Source organism: Ursus arctos, unplaced genomic scaffold, assembly GCF_023065955.2.
Source record: "Ursus arctos isolate Adak ecotype North America unplaced genomic scaffold, UrsArc2.0 scaffold_8, whole genome shotgun sequence".
Lineage (NCBI taxonomy): Eukaryota > Metazoa > Chordata > Mammalia > Carnivora > Ursidae > Ursus > Ursus arctos.
In genome coordinates this window covers 63,346,742-63,370,215 of record NW_026623100.1, presented here as the reverse complement: position 1 = coordinate 63,370,215, position 23,474 = coordinate 63,346,742, and the positions used below count along the sequence as shown (strand labels likewise).

General features: G+C 33.5%; 1 protein-coding gene across 2 annotated transcripts in view; it reads left to right on the top strand.

The window, feature by feature from the left end:
- The first annotated feature begins 501 nt into the window (after positions 1-501).
- Positions 502-23,474, top strand: part of SPDYA (speedy/RINGO cell cycle regulator family member A) — a 27,055-nt gene continuing 4,082 nt past the window's right edge. Inside the window, exons 1-6 of one of the 2 annotated variants that reach the window (XM_026478206.3) lie at positions 502-747; positions 3,245-3,303; positions 5,459-5,544; positions 10,350-10,521; positions 20,097-20,391; positions 20,884-20,886. In XM_026478206.3, coding sequence (XP_026333991.1) covers positions 513-747; positions 3,245-3,303; positions 5,459-5,544; positions 10,350-10,521; positions 20,097-20,391; positions 20,884-20,886 — 850 coding nt within the window. In that variant the 5' untranslated portion in view covers positions 502-512. The remainder of the gene's footprint in view (positions 748-3,244; positions 3,304-5,458; positions 5,545-10,349; positions 10,522-20,096; positions 20,392-20,883; positions 20,887-23,474) is intronic. The other variant, XM_057309304.1, reaches the window with a different exon arrangement.

Here is a 23,474-nt window from a genome sequence, read left to right as displayed (position 1 = left end):
ATTTTGTATGTGTGCGGAACAGCTTTCAATATAAGACTTGATATGATAATAATTTAGTTCCGGAAATAGTTTGCCTTGTTCTATAAAAAAAATTGAAGTGGTATATAATAACCATGTGACAAAATTATGTCAATAGAAACAGAATTTTAAAATATTAGGTAAAAAGAATACCACAAATGGATTATAGACTCAGCATAGTTCCTATAATTAACTTTCAAATTTGGTTTTGGGGTACCTAGTCGTCAAAGCAGAATGGTATGCAGGATCTTCTTATTGGGAAGAGAAGATATATCAGTTACCCAAAGAAAGCATAGCATTTCTTAGCACTGAATTCTAAAAGCAATTTCTTATGTGGGTCACTATCACAAATAACATTTTAGTAGCAAGTTCAGTAACACTTTATATGAATGCATCTGGTAATGTCATCTGATTAGTTGTTTTTATATAGAAATGAACAAGAGCATGGTAAATAATTATATGTTTTATTTTTACAGGAATTTTTGGAAACCAAAATGAGACATAATCAGCTGTGTTGTGAGACACCACCTACTGTCACTGTTCATGTAAAATCGGGGTCAAATAGATCACATCAGCCTAAAAAAAACATTAATCTGAAGCGTCCTATTTTTAAAGATAGTTGGCCAGCATCTGAAAAAAATGCGCATAATAGCAACAAGTCTAAACGCCCCAAAGGACCCTGTCTAGTTATACAGCGTCAGGAAATGACTGCTTTCTTTAAATTATTTGGTAGGTTTAAAATATTTTAATAGTGGTAATTGTAAAGTACTTAAAAAATGAGAGAATCTAAAGATCTACTTTATTGTTTTCATAATAATCAAAAAGGATGTTGTTATTTTCTATGTCAGATTTTCTGTCTCCAACCAATTTGTTTTTGCTTTACTTAGGTTGTTTTTGTTTTAATGTTGGGTTTTTGTTATTTTGGATTGCTTTTGGTTTAGAAATTCAGACTCATCTAGCTTCTAGACTACTTAAATACAAATGTCAAATGTGAATTCTGGGCAGTTCAAGTTCATAGCATGAGTTTTGTGTGATCTAAGTAAAATAACTACATAAAGTCCCAGATGAGCCAACTGACCCAGTTTGACTAGGCCTGAGGTGTTTCCCAGGATTTTCAGTGCTAAAACTGAGCGACGTGGGAAGATTGGTCAACCTTGAGAAGTTTCAGTATTACATATCGGGAATAAATGTTTTTAATATTTTATTTTTATTTAAGTAATCTCTACACCCAGTGTGGGGCTCGAACTCATACCCTGAGATCAAGAGTTGCATGCTGGGGCGCCTGGGTGGCGCAGTTGTTAAGCGTCTGCCTTTGGCTCAGGGCGTGATCCCGGCATTATGGCATTGAGCCCCACGTCAGGCTCCTCCGCTATGAGCCTGCTTCTTCCTCTCCCACTCCCCCTGCTTGTGTTCCCTCTCTCGCTGGCTGTCTCTCTCTGTCAAATAAATAAATAAAGTCTTAAAAAAAAAAAAAAAGTTGCATGCTCTTCTGACTGAGCCAGCAGGCATTCCACATAGGGAGGATATTGTTAATTATGCTTTGTCATCATGCTCATATAATGAAATTGAGTTTAAATTTATTTGTTCAGATCATGAGAGGATGCTACTTTGCTGACAAATTTCTTTAAAAAGAAACTTCTTTATATTACTTCTATTAGCCAAGAAAGGGAAGATTTTTTTTTTTAAGGTAAGGTAGTAAGGTAGACAGATTAGACTAAAGAGTAGGATAGATGAATCTAATAAATATCTGTAAGAATGAATCAAGTCAAGTAGATACCATAGTCTGTTAGATCCAGGTGACAGGCAGAAGTGTATAAGAGAGTTGGGGACAAGAGTGTTTGCCCTACTCAGAAGACAAAAATCTGTAGAAAAGAAAGAAAGAAAGGAAGGGGAAGGGAAAGAGGGCAAGCTGGTTAAGATTTAAAGAAAAGCAAAAAAGAAGATGAGATAAAGAAGAAATATGTAAGTAGTATAAGTAGAAAAATGTTGAACTACCAGGATGTTCCCCGTCAGGATCTAGAATGCTGTTAATATAAGTTTCCCTTTCTCTTTAAAGTGCAAAACTATTACCCACAAAATTTTTATTATTCATAACTGATCATAAGAATTAAGAGAAAATACCTGGCTCTACCATATGTAATTTAAGAAATGGTTGCCTGGCTGCCTCAGTCAGTAGAACATGCGACGGACTCTTGATCTTGGGGTCATGAGTTAGAGCCCATGCTGGGTGTAGAGTTTATTTTTTAAAAATGGAATTAAGGCAGAAATTAATTAGCAACAAAAAATTAGTACTTATTCTTGGAACTTTCTGTGTATTCGACTGTATTGATATTTCTAGGATGTAAAAATTAGTATAAAGAACTATGTTTTGTTGTTTAACTTGAAGGGGGGGAATGGGGAAAAGCAGATTTTCTCAGATTATATTCTGACTACTCATATATTTGGGGGTTATATATTTTAGCCTTTTAAAATTGAATAAGTGTTTTTGACCTACTTTTTGCATATTTTTAAAAGTATTTTTGTTGATCTTGTGTCAGTACTGTTTTTCCAAAGTTAAATGTTAATTATAAGTAACTAATAAATTATGAGTCTTCTTTATATAGGCATTTTCATTGACATTTGGATAATAGATAATTGGACAGAGATAAATAGGAGATGAAAAGAAGAATTCAAAACTAAAAATACCCTGGGATCTAACAGGAGAAAGTAGTAGAAAGAGTAAAACATATTTAGAAAACAAGTAATATTCATTACGTCGTTATTTACAAAAGACTGAGTTATCTTTTATCAGATTCCATTTCCACCAGTAAAGATTGATTTTGGAAAGGAATAAAGAGCTAATCTAGAGTTACCCAAGACATCTTTCTCAAAGAGCTATTGGGATAGTCAAGAAACCAAACATTTCTAACACTTCTCCTCCAGTCTGAGCAAATCAGATGGAAAACCCAAAAGTAAAGCGGTAGCTTTTTGGTTTGTTTCTGTTTTTGTTTTTTGTTTTGTTTTTAAAGATTTTATTCATTCATTTGACTTTTTTTTTTTTTAGTAGCTTTTTTACAGTGCTTGTAATGATAAAACCAAAGAAATGCAAACTACATTTTAGCAACACTGGTCCAGCCATTTTTGTTTGCTTTCTAAGCATCATTTATAATCCTCTATCTAGAAGCTAATTCTTCAAAAGGAAACATTCTGTTCTTACAAGACAAGTCATAGCTATCTTTTGTTGTAGATGACGATTTAATTCAAGATTTCTTGTGGATGGACTGCTGCTGTAAAATTGCAGACAAGGTAAATTTGGTAACAGTGTAATCATTAACCAGCATTATTATGTTACTCGACCATCAGAACTTTAAAAAAACCTTATGAGAATTTTCAATCATATTTATCAAGGTTAGGAAAAGAACTAGCCTGCATTGCTCCTTCAAAGTGAAATCCTTACACATTAACTTTTGAAATTAGCATATGTCAGAGATTCATTTTATACTTGAGGAATTGTAGAATATTATTGATTAGATTTAAATGGCCTTAAGTTCATATTTGTTTGATTGAAAACAAGAATCAGTATAGACTTAATATGTTTTAATCAGAATTACTACCTTTTATCAGGCTGTGGAGAAAGAATATTCTGAATATTCTGACATTCATTCCACTAAGGAAGTCTGTTATACATTTTAATATTTTGTAGGTAACTTAGATAAAACAAATCCCAATAATTTTGTAGAGTAAAATTAGTTTATTATGTTCTTTCTTTAAGAATCAGTGTTTCATAAAAGATCATCATGATGCTAACTTACGTACTAGGGACCGTGATATTTCTATACTCTTTAGATTTAGCTGAACAGTTATGATTTCAGCTTTGTAAATGCCATCTTAGACCAGGCAGTCATATCAGAAAATTCAGCATGACTTCCCATCACACTTAAATTTAATGTGTCAACCAATGGGAAAGGGATGAATGGAAGAATAGCTTATGATTAAATACTTATTAAGTTAATATTGATGTGAACTTTATTTCAAGCTTAAAGTAACAAACTTAAAATTAGAGTTTGGTTTTTTTAATTTCTGATTTTGGAAATTTAATTTTGGAAAATTTCAAACATATATACCTCGAGGTAGAGAAAATAGAACAAAGACCTTCCACGTGCCTATCGTGTAGCTATTACAATCATCAACTCATGGCTCTGCTTGTTTCTTCTAATCCTTCTTCCCAAAACTGGATTATTTTGAAGCAAATCTCAGACATGCTAACATTTTATCCACAAATTTTTCAAGATGGTATATTTCTGAAAGATGAAACCTTTTTAAACATATTCACAAAGTCACTAATGTTTTTAAAAATTAACAGTAATGGCTTCATATAAAATATCTGTGTAGATATGTGCATGTGGAGTTGTAGAGTTTTCAACTTGAAGTACGTTACAGTAATTAGAGTTGCTGGACAGCAGGGGGCAGTGCTTTTAAAGTAACTAACCAGCCTACTGTGTCAACAGTACTCAAGATTTCTCTACTGAAAGTTACCTTGGAAACTTGGAATCACTTTGTAGTCAGTCCTATGAAGACAGGATAAATAGGCATTTTGTGAGAGGAAATCTAATACATCAGTACTATAAGTTGTTTTTAATTTGGACAGATAGGACCTGGCATAGTGTCCTAATACCAGGCTAGATACTTCTTTCTAATAACACATTTAAAACACTGTTTTCCAATAAAAATAGAGCCATGTTATTCTAATTTCTGGTTATAAGTTATTTTTTAAAGGTTATTTTAAAAAATGAGTATATGAAATTGCTAAGAGAGTAGATCCTAAGTGTTCTTAACAAAAAGGAAAAAAATTATGTGAGGTGATGGATGTGTTGATTAACTTGATTTTGGTATTCATTTCATAATGTATATGTATATCAAATCATCACATTGTAAACTTTAAATATATACAACTTTGTCCATTATACCTCAATTTAAAAATTGCCACCCTTAGTCATTCAATCAATCAGTAAATAAAAAGTGAGTATGGATGTCTATAATTAAGGAATCTAGAAAAAGTTTTTGTATAGATACATGCATCAAGCCAATGTGACAACATACTAACAATTGGTGAATCTACGTGAAGGATGTATGGTTATTTGTTTTATTATTATTTCAATTTCTCTATGAATTTGAAATTTAAGGTAGAAAAAAATTGGGTTTTTGTTCAAAAAATATTAGCAATAATAAAATTTAGGAGTTCATCCTAATCTTAATCATGATAAATGGTTCAGAACTATTTCTCGCCATTCACATGAATTACAGGAAGCCAAAATGTAAGGACCCAGATAAAAAGGTAATTCTGTAATAAAGATAAGTAATGCTTTATTGTTTTTAGCTTATTATTCATTTCAAAGATAACCATTTTAAAGCAGTTTTACTTATGAAAGCAAAACATTAATTTTTACTTTTTTCCCTATAGTATCTTTTGGCTATGACCTTTGTTTATTTCAAGAGAGCTAAATTTACTATAAATGAGCATACCAGGATAAATTTCTTTATTGCTCTGTAAGTATGCTTTCTACTAAGTGATTTTTGTGGTTCTTATTTATAATATACATGATACCTTATTTAAAACAGGCTATTTTGGGGTGCCTGGCTGGCTTGGTTGCTAGAGCATGCGACTCTTGATCTCTGGGTTGTGAGCTTGGGCACCACATTGGGCACAGAGCCTACTTAAAGAAATAAGTAAATAAAGTTAACATTGTAACTCATAAAAAAATAAAACAGAGACTTTTTAAAACCTGATATATACCTTTGAATAGGCCTTTATATATAGAAGATATACTTTTTTTACTTTAATAGGATATTTTTATGCTCTTTTCTCTGATCTTATCCTGCTATATGCCTAAGATTTGTTATTAAGTATTTCACTTAAGTTTGTATTGTACCTTTTACATTTTTCAGAGTGCTCCATATAAATTATCCCAGATTCTCCTCTTTTGAACTTAGATATGTTTTAAAAGCCAAAATATTCTCTTTGGAATTTCTGGTAAACTTATAGTTAAAATCATCATCATTGCCCTTTTCCATTAAACAGCTTGTGGAAAATGCTGTAGACATACTAATTGTAGATTTATATCTGTAACATAGAAGTTTTTCATATCTGATACCTTTAGTAACCACTTAACTCTTTTACTTAACACACTGAACTTTGACCAAGGAATATAGTTTGTTTTCCAATTCTTCTTACTTTGTATTAGACAGTTCATACTAGCTTTGTGATCTGTTAAATGGTTTTAATAACATGGCTTTCCGATCTGTAGGTCAGAATTCTACTAGAAGCAATGTAGTTTAAGAAAATCTATCTCGATCTCAAAACGTTTTCTACCCATTACCTAGATATAATAACTGCAGTTGGAAATGTATGAATATAATTTTAAGGACTTAACTAGGGAACTACATATAAAAATACTTAAGGTGAATAGCACAACTGTTAGCACTGATGAGTGAGTTTTAACTTTAAAAAAGTGAGTTTTAATTTGGACTCAAAGTGTGATTCAAAGAGTAGGACTAGAAGAAACTGATCTCTTCTTGTGTTCAGAAGACATATTTCCCCATGCATGAGGAAAAATGAACTCTATAACATTTGGTGATCATTGCTAAATTGTGGGAATATAATAGTACTAGCTAATACTGAATGTTATATGCAAGAGACTGCAAAAAAAATATTTGTAAGCTCCTTGAATCTTCTCTATGAAATACATTATTTAATTATCTTAATTTCACAGATGAGGAAATTGAGACTTAGGAAGATAAGTACATCCCAACCTCACAAAAGTTAGTAGTGGCAGAGCTGGGGCACAAATTCAGGTGTGACTTGCCAATGGACAAATTCAGTGATTAGCCACTGTTTACATGTCTTTTTGGTATTATATTATATCTGTATGTTGAGGCAATATCTATTTTGCAGTTTTTCCCACCTGAAAGTTAAAAACAAACCCAAAGAAGCTTTAGTTTTAATTCTTACCAGATTCTTGAAATTGGATTTGTTTGACGTTTTAGTAATCTTATTACCAGTAAAGCACTGTCAATTCACATTATGTAGTAGTGTGTGCGGTTGCATTGTATATTGTACAATAAGTACCATGTTAAAAATAACATGGATTATAATATCCATTTTATATCTAATCATACTTTTTATATAGCCTGACTCAATAGTTCTCAGTAAATATTTTCTCATTTAGCCACAGTTCTAACTTAAGTTCTTTTCCCTTCTATATATTCTCATAACACTGAACTTTTATTGTCATGATTGAATATTGTCTTGTACAGTTATTTGTTTCATACTTAGTTGCCTCTCTACTTGACTATAGGCTTCTTGAAGGCAAGGAATGTGTATCTAACTTTTTTGGGCATCCTTTAACTTATGGATGTTCTTAATTCTTTATTTGGATAAACATAATTAACTATTATACAAAAGAAATGGACTCTGCTCCAAGAAAATCTATTTCAAATTAGAAGACAACTTACATGCATACAGTACAGATATTTTATCACATTGAGCCTTAAAAATTGTTAATCTAGAACAGAATCACAACGTAGTCCTGATTTCATAGTACCATAGTATATTATAGATTTTCTATGTTTTCTTTAGTCAACAAGCATGAAAGAGGCCAACCTCTGGCTTCTATCTACCCTTTACTAAGAACTATCAGGGATACTAAAGTAAGGAATTACTTTATGTAATTTTTACAGATGACATGATTTGACTCATATAACTGAATGGGTTTAACAATGAGGTGTTTTATATTACGGTAATATTAAAATATGTACAGTTAATTTAAGGGAGGATAAAATAATATGTAGTTGCTAATTTTATATTAATGTAACTAGATTGAATATGCATACAATTTTTTAAAGGACATAAGTGGGTATACACTTAAAAGTAAGTCTTCCTCATATCTCAAGACCTTAGCATCCTTCCTCAAGGACAATTAACATTTCATGTGTATCTGTCTAGAAATAATTTTCTATATATGAACCAGTGTATATATTACCTGAATAGAAGTGTACTATATACTTCTGTGCCTTTTTGAAATTTCTAATGTGAAATATCTACAAAAGGAGTGTATGGAGTGTGTATATACGTGTGTGTGATAAGGAAAAAGCAAAACAAATACTCATGTACCCAAGACTCAACTTAAGAAGAGAACACTGCCAGAATCTTAGAAACTCACAGTACACAATTTCTCACATAGAGCCCCCTTCCTTCCACAGGTAGTAATTTTCTTGATTTTCTTTATTCTATGTATAAATCTCTAAATAATATATTGTTTAGTTTTTCCTGTTTTTAAACTATATGTAAAATAGTCATGCTCTCCGTTCTTCTGTAACTTCCTTCTTTTGCTTTATGATTTTGAGATCCATTAATATTGATATGAGTAGCTCTGGTTCATTTTTGCTGCAGAATAATATTCTATTGTTGCTTATATATTTGAATTTTTTTTTTACTATCTTGTCTTTATGTCCCACTTTTTCTGTTTCTTCTTTCCACTCCATTTTTATCTTTTTGATTGAGATTTTTTTAATTTTTATTTTTTGATACTTTTTTTTCCTCTACTTTTTAGGAAATTATGCAGTTTATATCTGTTCTCTTAGCAGTTATCCCAGTTACTTATTTTTTTAACTTACTAGATTACCAGTTTATTATAAAAGGATATAACTCAGGAACAGCCAGATGGAAGAGAGGCATAGGGCAAGGTATGGGAAAAGGGCATGGAGCTTCCATACCCTCTCAGCATCTACCAGGAAGCTCTATCCCAGTTATTTTTAATCAAGAACCTTAAGTATTTTAACTCCAGTTACCCCCTTCTCAAATTATATTCTCTTGTTTTATAATTCTGTAGTTCTACATGAAGCCCTTCAAAAACTTAAGAGACATTATTATTGTCATTGTTTTATACACTGAATATTTGTTTAGATTAACCCACATACATCTTTGCTTACTACTCCTTGCATCTCAAATCTTCCACTTGGAATCATTTGCCTTCCTTTCTTACTGCTGTTAAGACCTTTTTTCCTTTGGTGTTTGTCTATTTCAGTGTCTTCACACTTCAGGGTCTGTTTTTGTTTATGGTGCCTTGTTCTCTCACATGTTTTGTAATTTTTTATTATAAGTTGCGTATTTTTCTTGGAAAGTCATCTATGGAGTTTTAATTGTTTCCAGTGGGAAATCTCTATCCTTATCTCTGTTTTTGTGTTATCTAACATGTTTTGTTTGTTTGTCTGCTTTTAAGATTTTCTCTTTATCACTGGTTCTGAACAATTTGATTATGATGTGCATTGGTGTAATTTCCTTCATATTTTGTGCTTTGGGCTTCATTAAGCTTCTTAGTATTTTTATAGTTTTCATCAAATTTCAAAAATTTTCAGCCATTATTTCTTCAAATATTTTTTTTCTCCACCCAATACCCTTTAGGGACTCCAGTTTCACCTCTATTATTGTTTTTCTTTTTCTGTGTGTGTTTCATTTTGGATAGTTTATATTGGTGTCTTCAGTGCACACATCTTTTCTTCTGCAATATTTAGTCTAGTAATCCCACTCTTATGTATTTTTCATTGTAAACATAGTTTTCATCTCTAGAAGTACAATTTGCATGTGTCTCCTTATCTTTTTGAACATCTGGAATAAATATAACTGTTCTAATGTCCTTGTCTGTTTAATGGCTGTTTTTTCTAACATGTGTCAGTTTTAATTGAGGATTCTTTTTATTATGGGTCATGTTTTCCTGCTTCTGTGCATGCCTGATCCCCCTCAAGTATTTAAGAGGATACAAATTCCCATATGTGTATAAGGAAACTACCTGGGTGTGGGGAAAGACCATAAGAAAGGATTAGAGGGAACAGTGCCTAACATTTACCCAGGGCTGGAAATAGTGCCTTTTCCCACCAGCGAGATTGAAAAAACTCATAGTTCACAGGATATTGAGCAGAGTACTCAAGAATGTCTTGGCTTAGTAGTGGGGAACAATTAGCCCTAGTCTGAACATTGCTCCAGATCCACCTAACAAATCATAAAAGCAAGACCTGAAAGGATCGGACTGTTTCCAAGTAACTTAACTGCATCCCAGAACAAAGCTCAAGATTTATAGGAATACAAAAATATCCAGAACTCAACAAGGTAAAATTCACTGTATTTCTATTTTTTACCTACATTTCTTTAATTATGAGTAAGGATGAACGTCTTTTATGTGTTTATAAGTGATAGTGTGTGTGTGTGTGTGTGTGTGTGTGTGTGTGTGTGTGTGTGTGAGCTGCCTGTTCCTGTCCTTTTGCCATTTCTTTTTTGAGTTGTTGGTCTTTTTTGTTAGGTATCTGGCTAATACAGTTGAAGAAGACGAAGAAGAATCCAAATATGAAATTTTTCCATGGGCATTAGGGAAAAACTGGAGAAAATTGTTCCCTAATTTCTTAAAGTTAAGGGACCAACTCTGGGATAGAATTGACTATAGGGCTATTGTAAGCAGGCGATGCTGTGAGGAGGTAAGATTTTTTAAGTACTTTATATATGTAATCTCTGTTTTCTCTTTATGTAATTTCCCTTGTCTTGTTTTTTAATGTGCTTCTAATATTTCATTTTTTGTATATGTAAGGGTAGACTATTAACCCTGATGGTTAACTTGAGTACAACTTGTATATTACAATGTTGATGTTTTAATTTTATACCACAATAATTAAAAATTGTCATTTCTGTTTTTCAGAGCAGCCTACTTCTGTAGTAAATATTTTTGTTTGTGTTTCTCTAGTCTAAAATATCACAAATATATTGGGAAAGAACAGTGTGCACATTCCAAAATATGTTAATAACATTTAGAGCTGAATAATAATTTCCATTAATAAAGTTTGTGAAACTTCAAGTTCCCAAGATTGAAATGCAAACTGCATGGCCTAAAATTTAAATAAATTTAAATATGTTAAAAATCATACTTCTTTGCACATAGAAGAATACATAAAGTAAGTTTCCTTGATACCAGAGTCTATTAAGATAAAACAGAAAGACAGTAAAAATTAAAAGATGGGTTATTTTGGGAAACAAAAGCAAAAATGAACTATTGGGACTTCATCAAGATAAAAAGCTTTTGCACAGCAAAGAAAACAGTCAACAAAACCAAAAGACAACCTACAGAATGGGAGAAGATATTTGCAAATGTCTTATCAGATAAAGGGCTAGTATCCAAAATCTTTAAAGAACTTATAAAACTCAACACCCAAAGAACAAATAATCCAGTCAAGAAATGGGTAGAAGACTTGAACAGACATTTCTCCAAAGAAGACCTGTAAATGGCCAACAGACACATGAAAAAATGCTCTCAACATCACCCGGCATCAGGGAAATACAAATCAAAACCACAATGAGATACCACCTCACACCAGTCTGAATGGCTAAAATTAACAAGTCAGGAAACAACAAATGTTGGCGAGGATGCAGAAAAAGGGGAACCCTCTTATAGTGCTGGTAGGAATACAAGCTGTTGCAGCCACTCTGGCAAACAGTATAGAACATATCTATATATAAAAATAGTGCTACCCTATGACCCAGCAATTGCACTACTAAGTATTTACCCAAAAGATACAAACATAGTGATCCGAAGGGGTACCTGCACCCCAGTGTTTATAGCAGCAATGTCCACAATAGCCAAACTATGGAAAGGGTTCAGATGTCCATCAACAGATGAATGGATAAGGAAGATACACACACACACACACACACACACACACACACACACAATGGAATATTAGCCATCAAAAAGATGAAATCTTACCATTTACAACAACATGGCTGGAACTAGAGGGTATTATGCTAAGTGAAATAAGAGAAACAATTATCATGATTTCACTTATATGTGGAATTTAAGAAACAAAACAGAAGATGATAGGGGAAGGGAGGGAAAAATAAAACAAGACGAAACCAGAGAGGGAGACAAACCATAAGAGACTCTTTAGCTATAGGAACCAAACTGAGGATTGCCGGGGGGGGGGGGGGGGGGGGAGGAGTAACTGGGGGATGGGCATTAAGGAGGGCACGTGATGTAATGAGCACTGGGTGTTATATACATTGATGAATCATTGAACTCTACCTCTGAAACCAATAATACTTTCTGTTAATTAATTGAATTTAAATAAAAATTTTAAAATAATGGGTTATTTTTTCTAATGTTCTGGTTTTCAATAAAGAGTTAATGTTTCAAACTAAAGAAATATTCTAGAGTAGAAAATTAAATGGAAGGCAGTGATCATTGTAAGCCAGTACTAGTTGAGTAAAGTTTGGTAAATGTGAATTAGATAATGCTATAATGAAATGAAGTTATATCCAGTTCAATGATAACAGGCTAAAACAGCCAATTAATGCATTAGTGTCAAACCTCAGGGGATACTTTGGAGATGTGTCATAGAACTCTGCCCAGAATTAACCTTCTTAATTATATTTATTAATGAGATGAAGATATTAGAAAGCATGCATAATTGTGGATTAAATTAAGAGGATTGTTGAATGTTGGGGGAAATGAAAGGATTAAAAAATAACTTAGAAGACTGAATAGCAGGCCAAGTTTTTTCAGGATTGAATTCAATAGAAAATTATGACAAATTGGGTGTGTATCTCACCTTCCCCAAATTAATGGATCCTCATTAAAGGATTTAAACAACTCATTCCTATTACAGAGCATTGAAAGAGTCCTGTATTGCTGTTTTTTATCACTACCTCCCCAGGTCAGGAGTGGATAATTTGTGCACCTGTGCCATCCTTGTACATGATAGTAGGCCTTATTTGAACACTCTGATTTTTTTCAAAGTAAACACTTCAAGCTCCCATGGTACACTCAGCTAAGAGCATGGAGTGGGTACCAGAGGCAAGAGGCCAGGATAGGTAATGCTCACCTCATGGCAGATTGCCCACCCATTCCTAAGATAGAACAACTTGCACTATAACTGCAGCAACTTAATTTACACAGTTGGAGCTAGGATTACTTCAGTTGCTGGCATCAGACTATGAAACAGCCAGAGAATGGTATGGCTTAATGGTGTATGTGTAAAAGACTAAAAAGTTTTAGATAGCTGTAAACTCAGTTGTGTAATGGGATTTACAGAAAAGTTTAGTCTCTCAAGGCTTCAACTGACAACAACTCTCTCCCCTAAATCTAGACGTGCATATCAAATTTCCTGTCCATATTTCATTATCTAGTAGATACCTCAGACTTAACATGCTGAAAGTCCAGTTTCTGATTCCCCCACATAGACCTCCAAACTTACTCCTCCTACAATGTTCTACATGTTAAAAAAAAAAAAAAAAGCAGCTAACTTCATCACTCTAGTTGTTCAGGCCAAAAAAACTGTTGCCCTTCACTTCTCACATCCATACCTGAAGAAAATATCTAGGATCCTACCATTTCTCACCTCCTCTACCACTAAGCCCTACTTTGTCCCCTCTTGCCTCAATTATTGCTATAATCTTCCAAGTGGTGTCTCTTATAATCTTTCTCTCCTGTAATCTGTTTTCAACACCAGCCAGACTAAATCTTTTAGAAGTAAGTCAAATCATGACTCTTCTACTCAAAAGCCTCTAGGAGGCTTCCCATCTCACACGGAGTAAAAGGTAAAACCCTTATCATGGTTCTACCTGGTCTGCCAACTCTCATCTCTTTTTCTTCATCTCACTTCCCTCCACCTACACTGGCCCCATTGCCATTCTTCAGACAAAAAGGACATTCCCACCTCAGGATTTTTTTTTTTTAACCTGGCTTGCTTTTCCCCCAGATATCAGTGTGCTTGACTTCCTCCTTCATTCGGGACTCTACTTAAATATCACTTCAGAGAAACTTTCCTTACCACCCTGTATCTAGTAGTATCTCCTGGAATGGAATAAAATTGAAGAGTCCAAAAATAAACCTTCATTTTTATGTTCAATTGAATTTTGACAAGGGTACCAAGAAAATTCAATGGGGAAAGAATAGTCTTTTCAACAAATGGTGGTGAAACAACTGGATATCCACATGCAAATGAATGCAGTTGGACCGCTATTTCATATCATATATAAAAGCTAACTCTAAATGGATCAAAGACCCAAATGTAAGAGCTAAAAAACAGAAAACTTTTAAAAGAATGCATAGGGGTAAATCTTTATTATATTGAATTAGGTTTCTTAGAAATGATACCAAAAGCACAAGCAACAAAAGAAAACAGAGATCATCATCAAAATTGAAAACTTTGTCCTTCAAAGGACACCATAAAGAAAGTGAAGAGACAAACCACAAAGTGGGAGAAAATTTTTGCCAATTATCTGTCCAATAAGGGACTTGTATCTATAATATATAAAGAGCTCTTACAACTCAACAATAAAAAGACAACTCTGCTTTTAAAAGGGCAAGGATCCGAAAAGGCTTTTTGAAAGAAGATATACAAATAGTCAAAAAAGTACATGGAAAGATGCTCAACATCATTAGCCATCAGGGAAATGCAACATCAAAACCACAAGGAGATATCACTTCACAACCACTAGGATGGCTATCATGAAAAGACAAATATAACAAGTGTTGGTAAGGATGTGGAGAAAATGGAACATTCATACACTTCTGGTGGGAATTTAAAATAGTGTGACTGTTTTGGAGAACAGCGTGGCAGTTCCTCAAAGGCTAAACAAAGTGTTACCATACAACTCAGCAATTCCAGTCCTAGTTATATACACAAAAGAAATGAAAGCTATGTCCACATAATAACTTGTACATGAATATTCATAGCATTATTTATAATAGTCAAAAAGTGAAAACCCGAATGTCCATCAACAAATGACTGGATAAACAATTGTATATCTATACAATGATATATTACTTGGCAATTAAAAGGAATGAAATACTGATACGTGCTACAACATGGATGAACCCTGAAAACGTTAATGCTAAGTGAATGAAGCCAGTCGCGAAGGACCACATGTTATATGATTCCATTTAAGTGAACTGTCTAAAATAGACAAATCCAAAGAGATAGAAGATAGATTAGAGGTTGCCAGAGGCTGAGGGGAGGGAGAGATGGGGTGTGATTTCTTTTTTTATGGAGTGATGAAAATATTCTAAAATCTTGTGGTAATAGTTGTACAACTCTGAATATACTAAAAGCCATTGTATACTTTAAGTGGGTGAATTGTATGGTATTTGAGTTATAGCTCAATAAATCTGCTAAAATAACAAGCGGTTCCTCCCACTATTCCTCTGTATTCCTTTTCCCAGTTTTCTTCATAGCACTTAACCATCATATAATATACTCTGTTTCACCTATCTTGCTAATGTCTATTTCCCCCTGCTAGAATATAAATTCCAAAAGGGCATGATCTTTATTTTCTTATTGTATCCCCCAGTCCCTAGAACAGTGTGTGGCATATAGTAGGTACTCAGTAAATAATGCTGACTGACAGAGTGAATGGAATTTAAAGCTTGCAATTCTTTTTCATAACTTCTTATCCATGTAGTAGAAAAACAATAAACTATAAAATCTCTTCACCAGGCTGACTTAGCACTGCCTCTTACATCAGGGGCAAATAGAGGGGCTTTCTGATGGCTGTTCCAACCAGCTACAGTTGAATCATGACAGTATATAGGAAAGGAAATTACCTAGACTTTATCCTGTTCTCTTAACTATTCATTTAACAGCTAACTTAGGAGTAAGACACTTAAGTTCAGTGTTGTGGGGGTTGTTATAAAGTATTATATCATCCTTGCCCTGAAGTTTGATGCATTAAAGTGGCAAGACATGTTATTAGAAATTTAGTTAAGTATTCTATGCATTTATTATTGAGAGCCAGGTATTGACATACTGCCAACCCATTTCTTTAGTCTCATCCTAAAGTAAACCCAAGTTATGATAATATTTACAAACTGGCTTATAATAATAATACTTTACATTTGCACTATGCTCTACAAATTCATAAATATTTTCATATAAATTATCTTATCCTCACAAAAATACCTGTGAGTGTTGTAGCATTCTCATTTTACATCTGATGAAACTGAGGACTGAGGAGATTGAGATTTACTCAAGATCATATATCAATTGATTGGTAAACCCAGAACTTCACATCTAATGACTTCCCAGTGCTCTGTTTTCTCTGACAGCTAGCTTCTCACTGCTTATATTGGTTAATTTGGAAAACACATATCTATTGTGTTATTTTATCTCAGGAATTAAATAGCATTTAAAAAATGACTTAAACAGCGTAAATATTCTTTCCTTCTTTCTAACAAAGAAACTGGGGCTTAGAAGGGTTGTAACTTGTCCATGGTCATTCATTTAATAAGTGGTAGGGCCAGCTAGTACTTACACTTGACACTCTTTCCATTAGATACCACTATCAAAAAAGTTATTCTCTCCTTTCAGATAGTATGCATTTTTTAATTTCTCTCTTTTTTTTAACCTCCGTTGCTGCAAAGAAGCTAAGTGAAGTTTTTTCCCTAAATACATTAATTCTATCACCCTTTACTACCGGCATGTCTGCTTTCTCCCTTTAGCCAAAGTTTCCCTTTTGAGTCTTAGGTTTAATGATTTTTTTTTTTTTTTTTTTTTTTTTTTTTTTTTTACTTTTTGTCAACTGCCTCAAATTCTTTTTTGGAAAGAGATGAGGTATGATTATATTGAAAAATATATGTAGGGCTTCTCCTGAAAAGAATAAAGACAATTTCCCTATTTATTCTGATCTTACGATCTTCTTATAATCAGTTTACCTTTTTGGATATCAGCTCCTCTGAGTGGAATTTATTGAGACTGATGATAGCCTAATTCCTAAATTGGTTCACAGATTAGGGAATATGCCAATGTGATGAGAGTTAGACTCCAATTCCCATCCCCTATATGCATGATGGTGGGTGGCAATTTTATTAAAGAGGAAGCTTTTCTCTGTTGTTGTTATGTACTCTGGCCTAGACGGCACAGTATCATCAGAGCTGATATTTCTGTCAGCCACTATTTGATTCCAGATTAGAATTTAGAAAGCAGAGATGTAAACAGAGTTTTGAACAAAATAATCCAATGACCGTATGCAGCAGCGACCCAATATAGGGAAGATACTGGAAACTGTTAAATTTGCTATAGTTCAGGAAGGAGGGTGTAAACCTAGTGCTGAAGATAGCGATGCCAAAGAAAAATTGATGTTATGAAATTATACTTGTCATTACTTGGTGACCAGTTGGGTATAGGGCACATGGAAGAGTGAGCTTTCAGCGTTTCAAATCTGTAGAACAGAAAGGGTGACGGATTCCATAATGGAAATAGGAATCACTAAAGTAACAAACTGGTTTACTGGGAAAATAGGGAATTTGGTATCAGACATATGAATTTAAGGTGATATTTGGATAATTAAGTGAATGGTCAACAGGTATAAGTAAAGTATGAGTCATCACATATAAGTGATGTTTAAAGCTTGGTAGAGTAGATAAGAAATCAAGGTGAACATAATGTTAATACTTTGGGGGGCACCTGTCAGGCAGTATTCTAGGTACTGCACATGTGTTAACTCTCACAACAATTCTTACAGCTAGCTAGATAATCCTAGAAGAGGAAACTGAAGCACAGAGAGGCTAAATGACTTCTCTAAGGTCACACACCTAGTCAAGCAGCACACTAGTATTCAAACCTAGGCAGTCTGATTCCATAGTCAGTATTTTTAACACCTACATTATACTATCTCTTGAGATCACAGAGAAGTAGAATATAAGAGAAAAACAGGGCCAAGTATTAAATTTTGGAACACCCATCAAAGACAGCAAAAAAAAAATCACTAAAAATGACAGAAAAGTAAAATAAAAACTAGGATAACATTTTTAGTAGATCAAGTGCTATTAATGCTTCAAAGAAGTTACTTTTATAAATCACAGAATTTGAGGACTGTAAGTGACCTGTTTTCTCATTATACAAAAGATACCTGTAGCCCAGAAGATTATGTAATTTGCCCAAGGTCATAGAACTAATAGAATTAGGATCAAAATCCTGCTTTCTTGACCCTCTTACACTTGTCTTTGCAATTCGATGTTATCACAATAATATTCTAATACTTGTATGTATAAAATATGTGCAAACATATATTTAAAAGTACACAAGTATGTGGGCATGCATTTTTCTAGCAGGGTTGGCATGTAGAGAGACTGATACCTAGTTTGTTATACAAAGAAGGGTTTACTAAACCTATTTTGTGCCCTTTGCTTCCTATTTTTCTCTGCTCTTCTCACTAGAGTTTGCTACAGGATTCTTTAAAAAATCATGTTGGAAGTTTATAATGTCAGTGGCCTCTAATTCTTAATTATTTTCATCTATCAATAAGAAATATACAATGACTACATAATGTTATGTGGAAAGCATTTGATAGAGAGGTGGGAGACTATTCCTGCCCAGAGGGCTTTCAATAGATTGGTTACACTCATAAAAGGATATATCTGAGTACGAGACACATGCTAAAGTCCTAATGTAGCATTAACAACAAAACAGCACAAGCTGAAAACTGGACTTTTTAGAAGTGGAACTTCATGCTCGGCATTGAAGGAAAAGCTATCCTAAGACAAAAGGGAGAGGACATTCCAGAAATGGGAAATAAAGATGTACAAGTGTTGAGGAAGAAATAGATAAATATGAAAGGAATAAGAAATTCTGATATTTTGCTTCCTCACTTCAGGTAGCTCTGAACCTAGTTTTATATTGTTATGGAAATATTTATTGTTAAAATAAATATCTTTACATCTACTATTTAAAAGATATGTTACTTTATTACATGTTTGTTGAAAACTTTTTTGAAGGATTTAAGAAGTGGATTATAAAATAAATTCAATCCTAAAATAACTTTAAAAAATTAGCATAGCTAGCATTCTTTATGCCATTATTTGGGGGGAGGCCACAGGTACCCTGTTTTCTAAGCGGACTGGTCTCAATCTGGGGGTTTTAAGGTTTTCATTTTTAACAACAAAGCCTTCTTTCTTTCCAAGTGAAATTTTATACACAATCCCCTAAATTGAGGTTCTCTACTTGATTGGTCTTCCCATAGCCCATCCTGGAACCCCTAATATAGTCTATGAAAACTCAGAGCTCCTGAAACAAGTTGAAAATCACTGGTTTAGACATTAAAAAGACACCACCTAACAAATTCTTACAATTCTCATTTACTCTGATCATTGATACCTGCGACTAAACATTTTTGCTTAGAAGTAACATTCTAACACTCTGCTTAGATATTTTAGACATCGTGGGGTCAACATATGTAGGTGTATTTCCCTACTTTGACTTCGTAAGTGACTATCTTTTGCCAGCTCCTTATTATGTGATAAGGATTTTACACATATCTAGCCTTTCTATGAGGCAGATAGTATCCCCATTTTAAATATGAAGAAATGGAGCCTCAGAAAGGTTAAGTAACTTGCCCAATATCATACAGCTTAGCAAGTGGCAGAGCCAGGTTAAGGAACTAAGTTTATCCTGACTCAAAAGGCAGTATTTTATCTAACCTTGGAGAACACTGCCCAACATGTAGCAATGAATCTTAAGTGTTTAATAATTAATTCCCCATCTAATCCTTGCAAAACCCTCTAAAGGAAACTCCAGTATTCTCTCCATATTACAGATAAGGAAACTGAGGGAAGAGAGGTTAAATAACTTACCCATGTTCTTATTCACCATTTCCCTTGCCATAATTGCAAACATGTTAAGATTAGCCTAACATACGTAGTTAGAAACCTTTACAATGTTATTTTCAACCAAGTATATTCCAAAGTTAAGAATTATGCATTGTTTTGGACTAACTGTATTATCTATCCCAAACTTAGAATATTCAGAACTGAAAAACCTGGAAGGTTGAAATATTTGAAATAACTTAAGTACTTTGTATTGTCTTAAGGATCCAAGCAGTGAATCACTTTATAGGTAATACTGTCTTATCTGGAGATGCCTTCTTCTTCTTTTTTTTTTTAAACATCAGTAACTTAGGTTTTTAGATCTAGTTTTAGAGATAACTGTCTGTGAGTCATATTTTTGTACTTAACTTTACCAAATTTTAAAATCTTATTGAAATTCTAAAAGAAAGCTTTCCACCATAGGTTATGGCTATTGCTCCAACCCATTATATATGGCAACGGGAACGCTCTGTGCATCACAGTGGAGCTGTTAGAAACTACAACAGAGATGAAGTTCAACTGCCCAGGGGACCTAGTGCCACACCGGTAGATTGTTCACTCTGTGGTAAAAAAGGAAGATATGTTAGACTGGGATTGTCTTCATCATCTTCATCCAGTGATACAGCAGAGGTGATGGAGAAACATTCTCAGGAATCACACAACTCCTTCTCAATGGACATTGTAGTCGATCCTTCTCAAGCTTATAGCTATTCTCAAGGTATGATTTAGTAATATGTCAGAATTAGATGTATGCAAGTTATTAACAAATCCAAGTTATTTATTGAGCTATGGTCATTCCTTATAGGCAGGGGTACATAATAATTTTATTTACTAGGACAATTTGAGTTAAATTAGTACTGAAAGTTTTCTCCTTTTCAGTTACTATTTGTCTTGTATCAGTATCTGTTTTTGTGGTAGGTTACCTAAACTAAAAGATTTTTAGTGTGACTTATGTTAAATTGAAACCTAATACACCATGGGTCTCAAGTATTCTTAAGTATTAAGTATTTGAAGAGCCTAAGTCATTTTCTTTGAAATGTTTTATTCAGTATTTTAAAAAGAAAATAAATTTATTTATAATCTCACCAGCTTTTTCAGTGATTAACTACTGGTTTTCTTCTATATACTTTTTAAAATTGAGATATAATTGATATATTAATTTTAGGTGTACAACATAATGATTTGATATATTGTGAAATGGTTACCACAGTAAGTTAAAGTCCATCACCACACATAGTTTAATTATTTTTTTGTGATGGGAACTTAAAAGATATACTCTCCTAGTAACCTTCAAATATGCAATACAGTATTGTGCACTATAGTCGACATGTTGCTCATTGCATCCCAGGACTGATTTATAACAGGAAGTTTGTTATCTTTTGACCACCTTCACCCATTTTGCCCACTGTGCATCCCCACCTCTGGCAAACACCAATCTGTTCTTTGTGTCTGTGAGTTCATTGTTTTGTTTTGTTTTGTTTTGTTTTTAGATTCCACATATAAGTGAGATCACAAAGTATTTTTCTTTCTCTAAAGTATTTCACTTAGCATAATGCCTTCAAGGTCACCCATGTTGTCACAGATGGCAGGATTTCCTAATTTTTTATGGCTGAATGATTTTCCATTCCAATGATATTATATGGCTGAATGATAGTCTATACACGCACGTGTGCACACACATGCGTGCACACACACACACCATTTTCTTTATCCATTCATCTGAGAATGAACACTTAGGTTGTTCCACGTTTTGACTATTGCCAAATGCTACAACGAACAAGGGGGTACAGATACCTTTTTGAGATAAGTGATTTGGTTTCCTTAGGATAGATACCCAGATATGGAATTGCTGGATCATATAGTAGTTCTATCTTTAATTTTTTGAGGAACCTCTATACTGTTTTTCCATACTGGCTGTAGCAATTTACATTACCAACAGTGTACAAGGGTTCCCTTTTCTCCAAATCCTCACCAACACTTGTTATTTCTTACCTTTTTGATAATAGCCATTCTAACAAGCGTATCTCAGTGTGGTCTGGATTTGCATTACTGATGATTAGTGACGTTGAACACCTTTTTGTGTAACTGTTGGCTATTTATATGTCTTCTTTGGAAAAGTCTATTCATTTCCTCTGCCCATTTTTTGATTTTTTTTCTCTTGAGTTGTAGGAGTTGTTTATATATTTTGGATATGAACCCCTTATCAGATATATGACTTGTTAATATTTTCTCCCATTCCATAGGTTGCCTTTTCATTTTGCTGTACAGAAGCTTTTTAATTTGATGTAATCCACTGCTTATTTTTGCTTTGCTAACTTTGCTTTTGGTGTCAAATCCAAAAAACCACTGGCAAGATGAATGTCCTCTCATTTTGTTCTAGTTTTATGGTTTCAGGTCTTACGTTCAAGTCTTTAGTCCATTGTGAGTTGATTTTTTGTGCATAGACAAGATGGTCTTCATTTCTTTTGCATGTGACTGTCCAATTTTTCCAACACCATTTATTGAAGAGACTATCTGTTCCCACTTCTTTGCTCTTTTGCCATAAATTAATTAACCATATATGTGTGAGTTCTGGACTCTCTATGCTGTTCCATTTCTCTATGGGTCAGTTTTATGCAAATACCATCCTGTTTTATTATAATTCTGTAATACTATACACTTTTCTATCTTCTATTTTAAAAAAATTAGAAGCATACTATATCTAGGCGTGCTTTTTTTCACTTTATCATAAAGCATTTCCCCAGGTTATTAGTCTTAGGAAACCTGGTTTTTAATCAAGACATGGTATAAGCATCGTAATTTATTTGCATATTTCATTTTTGTTGGGATTTCAATGACTTCGAACAATGGTACCTTAATTAGAAAATAATCATATGAACTGGAAATACTTTTAGCCAACCACACCATAATTTTCATTCAAATTATATTTATAAAGTTAGAGTATTTCTGACACTTCTCAGTTCTCAGTAATATTCTACTAGCAATGATCCTTTTTACTTCTTATAAAGCCTTTCTCTCAGATTTTCACCCATGTAAGATATAGGACTGACAGATTTCTTATGGTTCTTCCTAAATTCTATAATGAGACCTGCATTATTTCAGAATATCATATATTTATTTTTGCTCTACCCTTATGAGATTAACAGTAGCTACTGAAGTTTTATTAAACGAGAAACTAAACTCTTAAGACTCTTCAAGGTAGAAATCACATCTCAGCCATTGTTCCATTCCCTGGCCTTAGTAATCACTAAACAAATTTGACTGATAGTCTAGTCTCTTCACTTGCACCATCTCCAAGCATAATTTTTATTGGTTCACTTGTATCTGAAGGTAAGTAGGATCTACCATAGGCTAAATTATAAAATAAAAATTGCCTTTTAACATCCTTCCCCTCTATCCCAGCAACTTTTATCTGCACTCTTTGATTCTTGTAATAGTAAGATTTACTAGATGTTTAAAGTGTTCCAGGCAATGTGTTAAACATTTTACATTGATAATCTCACCTAATGTTCACAGCCAGCCCTATGATAAATACTATTATCTCTACTTTGCAGATAAGGAGACTGAGGCTTAGAGAGGTTAAATCATTTGCCCAAAGTGGTGGAGCGACATTTGAACCCAGGTCTGTCTGACTCTAGACTACAGCCTGAATTCCTAACTATTATGCTCTACTGCCCCCTTTGATGAAATCCTACTTTTGGTGAAAATACGAGGCCACGGAAGTCTTTTAGTAGACTACTAAGGACTGAGGAGGTGGTGAAAGTATTAAGAACCAAGTTCCTGATGAAAGATTGTATGGAG